Genomic DNA, 13,140 nt, shown 5'->3' with positions numbered 1-13,140 from the left:
CCCGGCCCGTGAGGCGCACTGGCCCATGCACAGGGCTGCCACACACAAAGAGTGCCATGCCACGCAGCGGTGTCCCTTGCATAGGGAAGCCCCACACACAAGGAGTGCACCCTGCAAGGAGAGCCACCCCACGCAAAAAAAGCGCAGCCTGCCCAGGAGTGGCGCCGCACACACAAAGAGCTGATGCAGCAAGATGACGCAACAAAAAGAGACAGATTCCTGGTGCCACTGAGCATGCAAGCAGACACAGAAGAACACACAGTGAATGGACACAAGAGAGCAGACAATGGGGGTGGGAGGGGAAGGGAGATAAATAAATAAAATAAATCTTAAAAAAAAAAGTGCAGAGAGGTCCCCAGTGGTACAGCTTACATAACAGTAGTACAATGTCAGAATCAGGAAATTGACATAGGTATAGGTTTTTGTTTGGAGGTAACCTTTCATAACCCTGGGACAAATACCCAAGAGTGTCATGTTGGATTGTATGGTAATTGCATATTTAGTTTTATAAGAAATTACCAAACTGTTTTCCAGAGAGGCTGTACCTTTTACATTCCCACCAGCAATGTATGAGTGATCCACTTTCTCTACATCTTTGTCAGCATTTGGTGTTGTCACTATTTTTTATCTTAGTCATTCTGATAGGTCTGTAGTGATATCTCATTGTGGTTTTAAATTGCAATTCCCTTGTGGCGAAAGATAGTGGTCCTACTTGCATGTGCCTGTTGGCCATCTGTTTATCCTTTTTTGGTGAAATGTCTCTTCATGTCTTTTGCTTACTTTCTAATTGGGCTTTTAGTTTTCTTACTGTTGACTTTTGGGCATTCTTTATATATTCTAGATATAATTTCTTTGTTGGATATGAGGTTTGAGAATATTTTCTCCCAATCTGTAGCTTGTCTTTTCATCCCCTTCACAGGGTCTTTCACAAAGCAAAAGGTTTTACATTTGATGAGGTCTAGTTTATCAATTTTTTCTGTTGTGGATCATGATTTTAGTGGCAAATCTATGAAAAAAGATTTTTTCCTATGTTTTTGTTTAAAAGTCTTATAATTTTATGTTTTACATTTAACTCTATGATTCATTTGAAGTTAATTTTTGGGTAAGGTATGAGGTTTAGGTTGAAGCTTTTTTCCCCCTATAGATATCCAGTTGCTCCAGAACCATTTGTTGACAAAGTTACCCCTTCTCCCTTGAATTGATTTTGTACCTTTGTCGTAAATTAGTTGGTAGGGAAGATAGTGAGAGACTAACAGGCAGAGCTGAATGCACTCACAAAAACAATGAAGAGCCAAAAGCTGTCAGAGGGACCTTCTTTGGGGGTCAGCAGACCAGAACAGTGCTACACAACTCCCAGGAGGGCAAGGGACAGAGAGATGAAAAAGCCAAAGTGACAAATGTGAGTAACCAAGCCCTCATGGTGCCAGGAAGGGCTCTCCTCCCCACCCCAAAATATGAAGCTAGGGTAATAGTCCTGGCTCTCTGAAGCCAACTGAGAGGAGAACAGATATCTTCCTCCCTGTCAACTGTTTCAAGGGAAAAGGGAGGGGAGGTCAGGGTGCTTCTTCAGTGAATTCAGCCAGTAGAGCTCACTTGGAATCTTTGCTCTGGAGATTCAACACAGGAACATAGGAAAGCTGAGGCTTAAACACCTCCATGGAAAGGTGAGTTGACTGGCGCCATCTGCTGGCTGGTCTGGAAATTGTGTGGATAAAAACTCTATATCCAACTCCTACATCCAACTCTCTATATCCAACTCCTGGGAGAAAACCTGCACCCCACTAGTAGGTCTCTGGCCTGAATTTGAAAACTTAAGCTGGGAAATTTTAAAGACTGAGAATAATTAGAAACACATATCAAAGAAGAACCCCGAGAGAAAAAAACAACAGGCAAGAGAGAGAAATTAGCCATCAGAGTAAATATGCCAACATATTTAGAAGCCTAGACATCAGCAAAAAATTGCAAGCTATACTAGGATGCAGGAAGAGATGGCCCAGCCAAAGAACAAACCAAATATCCTGAAGAGATTCGGGATTTAATACAGCTAATCAGTGATAATCATACAACTCTTCTAAAGCATTTCAAAGAATTTAAAGAAAATATGACTAAAGAAATAAAGGATATTAAGAAGACCCTGGGAAAGCAGAAAGAACAAATTGAAAGCCTGCAAATAAAGTAACAGGCTTTATGGGAATGAAAGACATGATGGATGAGATTAAAAATTTACATTAGAGGCACATAAGAGCAGATTTGAATTGCTTGAAGACAGAATTAGTGATTTTGAAGACAAAACATCAGAACTGGAAAAGACAGGTGAACAGAAAGAGAAGAGAATGTGAAAAAAATGGAACAGAGTCTCAGGGAATTGAATGGCAACATGAAATGCACAAACATTCGAATTATTGGTGTCCCAGAAAGAGAAGAGTATGGAAAAAGGGCAGAACAAATATTTGAGGAAATAATGACTGGGAACTTCCTAACCCTTAAGAAGAATATACATAACAATATGCAAGAAGGACATTGCATCCCAAACCGAATAAATATGAATACACCTACCCGAAGACACCTACTATTCAGAATGACAAATGTCAGAGATAAAGAGAGGATTCTGAAAGCAGCAAGAGAAAAGCAAAACATCACATACAATTGAGGAAAGAAGAAAGTAGTATGATGTATTCAAGGTAGTGAAAGAGAAAAACTGCCAGCCAAGAATTCTGTATCAGGCAAAACTGTCCTTCAAACATGAGGGTGAGATCAAAGTCTTCATAAACAAAAACTGATAGGATATGTTACCAAAAGACCAGATTTTCAAGAGAAACTAAAGGGGGTGCTGCAACCCAAAAGGAAACAACAAGGGCGAGGGATTTGGAGAAGAATTTGGAAATTAGGAAGGGTAAACTAAAGGTTTAGAAGACAGACAGTAGAACAATATGACAACAGAGAGCTGAATGAAAAAATGGATGAAGTAAGTACTGCCTTTACAGTAATAACACTGAATGTTAATGGACTGAACTCCCCAATCAAAAGACATAGACCAATAGAATGGATAAAAAAATATGAACTGTCTATATGTTGTCTACAAGAGACCCACCTCAGACATAAGGACACAACCATGTTAAAAGTGAAGGGATGGAAAAATATATTACATGCAAATAGTAACCAAAAAAGAGCTGGAATAAATGAAATGAATGTAAAATAACATTATGGTATATGAACAATAATTACTCAGTGCAACTGGCAAATTGTTCCTGTGATGGGTATTCTGTAATTTTTTTTCATACAAAATAACACTTGCTTTTAATTGAGGAGGAGTGGAGAAGAGATATATTATTGAATACTTCATTTTCCTTTAACACTTTCTTATTCATACTCTTTCATTAAAGTAATCTATCTAGATCAATAATGATTTAACTACTGTTGAACAAGATTTTGAATTTTTCTGCCTCATAAAATTATGCATTGCCAAATTGTTATCTGCTGTAATTCATTCCAATAATATGTCAAGAATTCCTAAATAAGAATTTGCTTACCTAAAAGGAATTATGGCCTAAATGGAAATTAAATAAGTAAACCAATAATTTATTTCATTCTTAGAGATTATTATGTCCAATAGTTAGAGCTATAATATAAAAATTAGAATTATGTTATAATTAATTTGTATTATATTTGAATTATTATTTACATTTATAAAGGTTTGTTGCTATGCTGTTTTTTATAATTAATTATATTAAATCTAACCTGGCTTTGCACTCTCTTTTAAAATTTGTACTTTCTTTCATTTTTCTATTTATTTTACAAACTTACAATAAAGGACATTTTAACAGCTAAAAAAAAAAAAAGGAAGACACTGGGGGAACAAACAGAAGAAATCGTAAATGTACCTAAAAATATAACAGATCTGATGATGATGAATGGCAAAATGCTAGAAATTCAAAATATGCTGCAAATATATGACAACAGATTTGAACAGGCAGACGAAAGAATTAGTGATGTTGAAGATAACACATCAGAAATCGCACAGATAGTTTAATCGAACAGATAGATAAAAAAGATATAAAAAATTCAGCAGGGATTCAGGTAATTGAATGACAACAAGAAACACACAAACATATGCATTATAGGCATCTCAGAATGAGAAGAGAAGGGAAAGGAGGCAGGAGGAGTGTTGGAGGAAATAATGGCTGAAAGCTTAACTATTTTAAGGGGCATGAATGTACATGTCCAGGAAGGGAAGCACACTTCAAACAGTATAAATCCTAAAAGACCTGCCCTGAGACATGCTTATCAAATTTTCAGACATATGTAAATTTTCACATACAAGGGAAGCTCAATAAGATTAAGTGCTGATTTCTCATCTGAAACCATGGAGGCAAGAAAGAAGTGGTATGACATAGTTAAGGTGTTAAAAGAAAAAAAAAACTGCCAGGCAAGAATTCTGTATGCAGCAAAACTGACATTTAAAAATGAAGGAAAGTTCAAAATATTCACAGATAAACAAAAATTGAGAGAGTTTCTCAACAAGAAACCTACTCTTCAAGAAGTACTAGCATTCTGCAGGTTGAAAGGAGAAAACAGGAGAGGGTTGGAGGAGGGTGGAGAAAGGAAAATTATTGGTAAGAATAACTAAAAAGAGAAATAAAAACAAAATATGAAAAAAATTAATTGGAGATATTTGTGCAGTTCTATTTCTCAAATCTCTGTTCTGTGCTGTTGATCTGTGTGTCTCTCTCCAAAACAATGCCACATAGTCTTGATTACTGTAACTATATAATAAGTCTTGAAAATGGATAGACTGATTCCTTCCACTTTTTTATTTTTCAAAATTGTTTCAACCCTTCAACTTCCTTTGCCTCTCCATATGAGTTTTACTTAATAGAATAATCTTGTCTATATCTACAAAAATTCCTGATGGGATTTCAATAGTGCTTGTGTTAAAACCCGTATATCAATTTGGGAAGAATTGACTTCTTTGCTATGTTGAGTCTTCCAATCTATGAAAATGATATGTCCTTCCATTCATTTAGACTTTTAAAAATTTCTTTCATCAATGTTGCATAGTTTTCAGCCTACAAGTCCTGTACAAGTTTGACTTGATTTACAACTAGGTATTTTTTGAGTGATTGTAAATGGTATTGTTTCTAATTCTGACATTTACATGTTCATAAATAGTATATAGTAATAAAATTGATTTTTCTTGTTTATCTTGTCCCCTGTGACCTTGATAAACTCACTTATTCTAGGAGATGTTTTGTAGATTCTCTGGGGTTTCCCATGTAGACAATCATGCCATCTTCAGAGACCGTTTTACTTCTTCCTTTCTAACATGTATGCCTTTCACTTCATTTTCTTACCTTAATGAACTAGTTAGTACTTCCAGTGCTAGATCGTTTCCATTGTGTAAGAATCCCTCATGTTTCCCTTTTATAGCTCTGCCCATACCCCTCCCACACCCATATCTTCATTTCAGGAATGTTATAATAAATTGGATCATACAGTATGTAAATTTTGAGGATTGGCTTTTTTCACTCAGCATAATTCTCTGAAAATGCATCCAGGTTATTATGTGTATCAACAATTTATCTCTTTTTACTAGTATTTCATGGTATAAATGTGGCACAGTTTTGTTTAATCATTCACCCATTAAAGGACATTGGGTTGTTTCCATTTTGGGGCTATTAAGAATAAAGCTGTTATAAACACTCATATGCAATTTTTTTTATAAACACAAGTCTTCGTTTCTGTGGGATAAATGCCCAAGTGTGCAATTAACTGGGTCAAAAGAAAGTTGACAAGGAGGTTTTTTTAAAAGAGAGTTCCAAACTGTTTTCCAGAGTGGCTGTACCATTTTACATTCCCACAGCACTGGATGAGTGATCCCCTTTCTCTGCATCCTCACCAGCACTTGGTGTTGTCACTATTTTTTTATAGAGGTAGAATTCGCATAACAATTGAGTGGCTCTTAGGACACTCACAATATTATGCAACCACCATCTCTATCTTGTTTCTAAGCATTTTTATCATCTAAAACTAAAACCCCATACCAGTTAAGCAACTACTCCCCAATACCTGGCAACTAATATGCTTCCTGACTCTATGAATTTCTGATTCTGGATGTATCATATAAATGCAGTCATACAATATGTGACGTTTTATGACTGGCTCCTTTCACTTAGTATTATGTTTATCTGTGTTGTAGCATGTATCAGTATTTCACTCTTTTTATAGCTGGATAATATTCCATTGTATGGATAGACCACATTTTATTTATCTATTCATCCATTGATGCACAGTTGAGTTGTTTCCACCTTTTGGCTCTTCTGAACAGTGCTGTTATGAAATTCCTGTAGAAGTATTTGTCTGAGTACCTGTTTCCAGTTCTTTTGGGCATATACCTAGGAGTGGGATTGTTGGGTCATGTGGTAATTCTATGTTTACCTTTTTGAGGAGTCAACAAAATGTTTTCCACAATGGCTAGACAAGTTTACATTCTCATCAACAATGTACTAGGATTCCAATTTCTCCACATCTGTGTCAACACTTGATATTTTCTGTTTTATTATTATTATTATAGTGATTTGTTTTAGTTTTGCCAAATACTGCCAATGCAAAAATACCAGAAATGGGCTGGCTTTTATACTGGAAATTTATTAGGATAAAATCTTACAGTTCCAAGGCTGTGAAAATGTCCAAATCAAGGCATCATGAGGATGCTGTCACACCAAAGGTCAGTTGCTGACAGATCCTGGGTTCCTGCCACGTGGTGAGGCAAGGACTCTGCTGCCCTCTCCTCCAGCCTCACTTTCTCCCCAGGCTCAGCTGTGGGCAATCAGGCATGTTGCTAGTCTCTCCCCAGACCTCGTGTCTTCAGCTTCTGGCTGCTCCACTGATTCCAGCCTCCAGTCTCTCTCTCAGCCTCTCCGTGTTTCTCTTTCTTTGGCTATAGGCAATCCTGGAGTTCTCTCACTCATGGCAGCATAAAAATGTCAGTTCTCTTTCTCTGTGTGTTTCTTCTTTCAGTTCTCCACTTATATAAGATTCCATCAAGAGGCCTGAGACCCAACCTGGGTCACCATTTACGGGCGTAGTCCAATCAAAGGCCCTAAAGTGATCTAATCAAAAAGTCCCTTAACTTGATCTAATGCAATCAAAGGGTCCCACACCCACAAGAATGGATTAGTTCCAAGAACATTATCTTTTCTGGGACTCACACAAACTTCAAATTGTCACACCATTCCAGTGGGTATGAAGTGGTATCTTCTGGTTTTGATGTTGAGTGTTTTTCATGGGCTTTCTGGCCATTTGACTATTTTCTTTGGAGGAATATCTATTCCGGGCTTTTACCCATTTATTAATTGTGTTGCTTGTCTTTTTGTGGTTGAGCCGTAAGAGGTGTTTATATATTCTGGATACTAAACTCTTCTCAGACTCTTTCCCATATTTTCTCCCATTCTTTAGGTTGTCTTTTCACTTTCTTGATAATGTGCAAAAGTTAATTTTTATAAAGTGCATTTTATCTACTTTTTCCTTAGATGCACGTGCTTTTGGCATCATAGCCAAGAATACATTGCCAAATTCAATGCCATGAAGATTCACTCCTTCTAAGAGTTTTCTTTTTTTTGAGTTTTAGCCTTTACATTTAGGTTGTTCACCCATTTTGAGTTAATTTTTATATATGGTATGAGGAAGAGGTCCAACCTCATTCTTTTTTCATGTGACTATCCTATTGAATTCCCTGTTGAGTAGACTTGGCACCATTCTCAAAAATCAACTGGTCATAGAAATATGAGTTTATTTCTGTATTCTCAATTTGATTCCATTGGTACTTTTGTCTGTCAGTACCACACTGTTCTGACTACTGTAGCTTTGTATTAGGTTTTTTGTGGGTTTTTTTTTTTTTGAGGTACTGGGGACAGGGGCTTGAACCCGAGATCTCATATGTAGGAAGCCAGCACTCAACCACTAGATAATAATGGCTTCCCTGAGCTGGCTTTTCTCGTCTGTTTTGCTTGTTGTTCGTTTTAGTTTTTTCAGGAGGCACTGGGAACCAAACCCAGGACCTCCCAGGTGGAAAACAGGTGCTCAATTGCTTGAGCCACATCTGCTTCCTGGAGTAGGTTTTGAAATCTAGGAGTGTGAGTCCTCCAAATTTGTTCTTCTCTTTCAACACTGTTTTGGTATGATCATATAATGTTTATTCTTTTGCCTATTAATATGGTGGATTACATAGATTCACTTTCAAATATTGAACCAGCCTTATGTCCTTGGAATAAACCCAACTAGGGCTGGTATATAATCCTTTTTAAAATTGCTTTTTATTAGCTAAAATTTCATTAAGGATTTTTGTGTCAATATTCATGCAAAATATTTGTCTGTAGTTTTCTCTTTTAGATCAGTCTTTGTCTTTACCATCAGGGTAGTGCTTCATAAAATGAGTTGGGACATTTTCCCTTTTCTATTTTCTGAAAGACATTAGGTAGAATTGCTGGTAGTTCTTCTCTAAATAATTGGTAGAATTCTTTAGTGAAACCATCTGGACCTGGAATTTTCTACATAGGGAGTTTTAAAAATTATGATTTCAAATTCTTTTTCAATTATATGTTTTGTCAGATTATTCCATAGTGGATGAATTTTGGTAGTTTGTTCTTTTTTATGTAAATTAATGGATATTTTATTTTAGGAGTACAGAAGAAGCTACTGTCTCCATTATTTTATGAAAACTAAGTGTTCCCAATGCAATCAAGATTATCTTTATTTTTAATTTTTTCCCATATAACCCACTCCCCACCCCCACCACATCATTTTTGTAAATTGTATTTCTTTGTATATACATCACATAAAAATGTTACATTAAAAAATATAAGAGGTTCCTGTATACCCCCCACCCCTCCAGCCCACTTCTCCCACACCAAGAACCTCGCCCATCACTGTGGCACACTCATTGCACCCAGTGAACACATTTTGGGGCACTGCTGCACTACATAGATAATAGTTTACCCTATAGTTTGCACTCTCCCCCAGGACATTCAGTGGGTTATGGCAAGATATATGAAGTCCAGCATCTGACCCTGCAATATCCTTTAGGACAACTCCAAGTCCCGAAAATGCCCCCACATCACATCTCTTCTTCCCTCTCCATTCCCTCAGCAACTACTGCGGCCACTTTCTCCACCTCAATGCTACAATTTCTTCCATTACAAATCACAATAGTTGGTCTATCTCATTTAAGTTGTCAGGTGTATGTATGTAGAATTGTTTGTAGTATTCCCTTATTATCCTTTTTATATCTACAGATTCTCTTTCTTTCATGATATTGATAACTTCTATATCCTCTCTTTTTTCTTTGTCAGTCTTGCTAGAGGTTTGTCAACTTTATTATGTAAAAGAACCAACTTTATTTTCATCAGTTTTCTCTATTGTTTTTCTGTTTCCAATATCACTTATTTCTGCTCTTTATTATTTCCTTCCTTCTTTTTGCTTTTGCGTTTATTTTTCTCTTTTTCTAGGTATCTAAGATTATTGACTTTCAGATTTCATAATTTCTTTTTTTTTTAAAGATTTATTTATTTTTATTTATTTCTCTCCCCTTCCCCCTCCCCATCCCAGTTGTCTGTTCTCTTGTGTCTATTTGCTGCGTCTTCTTCTTTGTCTGCTTCTGTTGTTGTCAGTGGCAAGGGAATCTGTGTTTCTTTTTTTGTTGAGTCATCTTTTTGTGTCAGCTCTCTGTGTGGGCGGTGCCATTCTTAGGCAGGCTGCACTTTCTTTCATACTGGGCGGCTTTCCTTCCAGGGCACACTCCTTGCGTGTGGGGCTCCCCTACGTGGGGGATACCCCTGCGTGGCACGGCATTCCTTGTGCGCATCAGCACTGTGCTTGGGCCAGCTCCACATGGGTCAAGGAGGCCTGGGGTTTGAACCGCGGACCTCCCATGTGGTAGACGGACGCCCTAACCACTGGGGCAAGTCCACTTCCCCATAATTTCTTATGTAAACATTTAGTGCTATAAATTTCCTTCTCAGGGGAAGCAGACTTGGCTCAATGAATAGAGTGTTTGCCTACCACATGGGAGGTCCACGGTTCAAACCCAGGACCTCCTTGACCCGTGTGGAGCTGGCCCATGCGCACTGCTGATGCGCACAAGGAGTGCTGTGCCACACAGGGGTGTCCCCCACGTAGGAGAGCCCCACGCACAAGGAAATCCCCCCCCCCGTAAGGAGAGCCACCCAGCGTGAAATAAAGTCCCACCTGCCCAGGAATGGCGCCGCACACACGGAGAGAGCTGACACAGCAAGATGATGCAACAAAAAGAGACACAGATTTCCAGTGCTGCTGACAAGAATAGAAGTAGATGCAGAAGAACACACAGCAAATGGACATAGAGAGCAGACAACTGAGGCGGGGGGGAGAGAAATAAATTTTTTTAAAAATCTTTAAAAAATAAAATAAGTTTCCCTCTCAGTACAGCTTTACTTGTATCCCACAAATTCTGATATACTGTATTTTCATTTTCATCAGTTCAATGCATTTTTTAAGTTTTCTTGATACTTCCTCTTTACCCATGGAATTTAAATTTGTTGCAGTTTCTTTTATGGCCCAGAATATGGTCTCTGTTGGTATATGGTCCTTGGTTGCTTGAAAGGAATGTGCATCCTGTTGTCATTGGGTGGAATGGTCTACAAATGTCAATTAGATCCTTTGGGATGATGGTGTCGAGTTCTTCTATATCCTTGCTCATTTTCAGTCTGGTTGTCCTGTTAATTCTTGAGATGTTGAAGTCTGTGACTAATAACTATGAATTTTTCTATTTCTCCTTTTAGCTCTATTAGTTTTTGCTTCACATATTTTGCAGCTCTGTTTAGTGCACACAAATTTAGGATGACTGTGTCTTCTTGGTGGATTGAGCCTTTTATCATTATGTAATGTATCTTTCTGTCCCTGATAAATTTCTTTTCTCTAAAGTCTACTTTATTAGATATTATAGCTACACATGCTTCAGTTTTTTAAAAATTATAATTAACATATTTTCCATCCTTTTACTTTCAACCTGCTTTTGTCATTATATTTGAAGTACTTTGTAGACAACATATAGTTGGATCATGATTTTGTAATCCATTCTGCAAGTCCTTGTCTTTTAATTGATATATTTAGACCATTTTAAAAATATTTTAATTTATTGATAAGTTAGCACTTAATTCTACTATTTTTTACTGTTTATTCTGTTTTTGTTTCTGTTTTCTAAACATTTTGGATATTATGTAATAAGACTGGATCTTATTTAAATCTTCTATTTCAGCTGACTTCCTCTGACAGAGAACAGGGGCGCCACCTCATTTTTGTCAGATGGGTATAGAAATTCAGGTTACCCACTTAGCCTTCATTGACATCAACTATGGTGGGTCTCTTCATGACTGCTGGGTTGGAGTGGGAGTTCTAATTCCCCACTAGGCCTCCACTGATGCTACCCTGGCTGCAAGGAGTAGTATGTGATCTTTACTGACATTGAAAGGGTGGGGTTTGCAGACTCGTTGCTGCTGTGCAAGGATGAAAGTCCTGAGTCTCCACTAGGCTTCTTCTGGCACCACTTGTGGGAATGGGGAGAGGTACCTTGTTTTTGCCAGGAGAGGGTAGAAGTCTAAGCTCCCCACATGACCTTTGCTTAGATGACAGGGTGGGATTGCAATCGTTTTTTTTTTTTTAATACAGAATGCATTCACATATCTGAGTTGCCAAATTCTTCAGCTCCAAGCTTAGGATATGTGAAGTAAACAGGAAACCCAAGGAACTCAAACTACCACATCATTCCTTGGTCCTGAAATGTCTAGCTGATCAGCCTTCTCCACCTTTCAGAGTCTTCTTATTTTTGTTTTATATGTAATGTCCAGGGTTTTGGTTGTATTCAGTGGGAAGAATGGAGAGAAGTACTTTTCCAACTCTCCAAAAGCAGAAGTTTGGATATTGAAATTGTAGCTTCTGATTTTGTACTGCCATGGGAAGGAAAGTTGTCCTACTATATGAATGTCTTAGTAGAGCTCTCATTTCACATCCAGATCATGAAAAACAAAAAGAAATTACAGCTTTACCTGGCTCTGGGTATACCTGCTCATCTCTCATGGAAAGGCATACATTGGGCTAGCCATGGTCACAGTCTGCTCGTTTAGTTCCCTCTGAACCAGTGTTCTGGGATTTCATGAGCACATTCCAACATTCATTGCTTTCTTCTTGTGTGTTACTTAGTGGAGTGCTCACTGGGTCAGAGTTGGGGGCTGCTGCTTCTATGGGCCATAAGGCTCTCTCTCATAGAGCTGAAGGATCCCTAAGACAGTTGATCCAACCACCATGGTTTTTTTCATATGAGAAAACTGTGGCTAAGAGAATGGAAAAGGTTTTCCCCCGGACCCCACTGCTTGCCTCATTAAAGCAAAGCTAGACCTACGACCCATATTCCCTGCCTTTAAGCCCAGTATTGTTTAATTCCATCAGGCCCCTCCTCCACCCACCCCTCAGCTCTCGAGTGAGTTTTGCTGTGTCCACAGCCAGGGATAGCCCCCTTATCCCAACCAACTGCCTCACAGAAGTGCCTGTCATCCCTGGGGGTGGGGTGGGCTCAATGAGGGTGGTGGGAAAGGGAGAGGTTCAGGAGAAGGAATGTGGCTGGCCCCACATAAACCTGTCCTCAGAGAGAAAGTCTGTGATTCATGGGGTCACTGGTCTCATCTTCATATCTGAAAGAGTGTACTTTTTGTCTCCCTAAGCCCTGTGTCTAGGTCGTTTGGGAAACACCTTGGAGAGTCAAGAATAAAATTGCAGGTCAAACAATGGATGACTGGAAAAGTCGGCTTGTAATCAAGAGCACGCTTCCCCATTTCGCCACGGTGGGAAATCGTCAGGAGCCCAGAAAGCTCCAGGAATCGGTCAGACAATGGGCTATGGGGGATGGGGGGCATTGAATGCTTCTAATCTTAATCTTGAACATAAGATGTGTTATTTGAAATTATCTGTGCAAACTTGGTAGCAGGTAACCAAGCCAAAATGTAAACAACTCAAGTCTGACCTAGAAGAGACCTAGGACTTGAGCTGGCCCCACCCCTTGTGAGTCTGTGGAAGAGACGAACATATAATCCAAGGCTCCAACTGGATTTCCTG

General features: G+C 38.5%; 1 protein-coding gene across 3 annotated transcripts in view; it reads left to right on the top strand.

Annotated features, from left to right (window-relative positions):
- The window catches only part of MAMLD1 (mastermind like domain containing 1), a 101,749-nt gene that overhangs the window by 38,499 nt on the left and 50,110 nt on the right, over positions 1–13,140 (top strand). For all 3 annotated transcript variants that reach the window (XM_058291696.1, XM_058291697.2, XM_071212959.1), the window contains exon 2: positions 12,750–12,908. In XM_058291696.1, the coding sequence (XP_058147679.1) occupies positions 12,813–12,908 (96 nt within the window). In that variant the 5' untranslated portion in view covers positions 12,750–12,812. The remainder of the gene's footprint in view (positions 1–12,749; positions 12,909–13,140) is intronic.

The sequence above is a fragment of the Dasypus novemcinctus genome, chromosome X, assembly GCF_030445035.2.
Source record: "Dasypus novemcinctus isolate mDasNov1 chromosome X, mDasNov1.1.hap2, whole genome shotgun sequence".
Taxonomy (NCBI): domain Eukaryota; kingdom Metazoa; phylum Chordata; class Mammalia; order Cingulata; family Dasypodidae; genus Dasypus; species Dasypus novemcinctus.
This window is presented reverse-complemented; position numbering and strand designations above follow the sequence as displayed.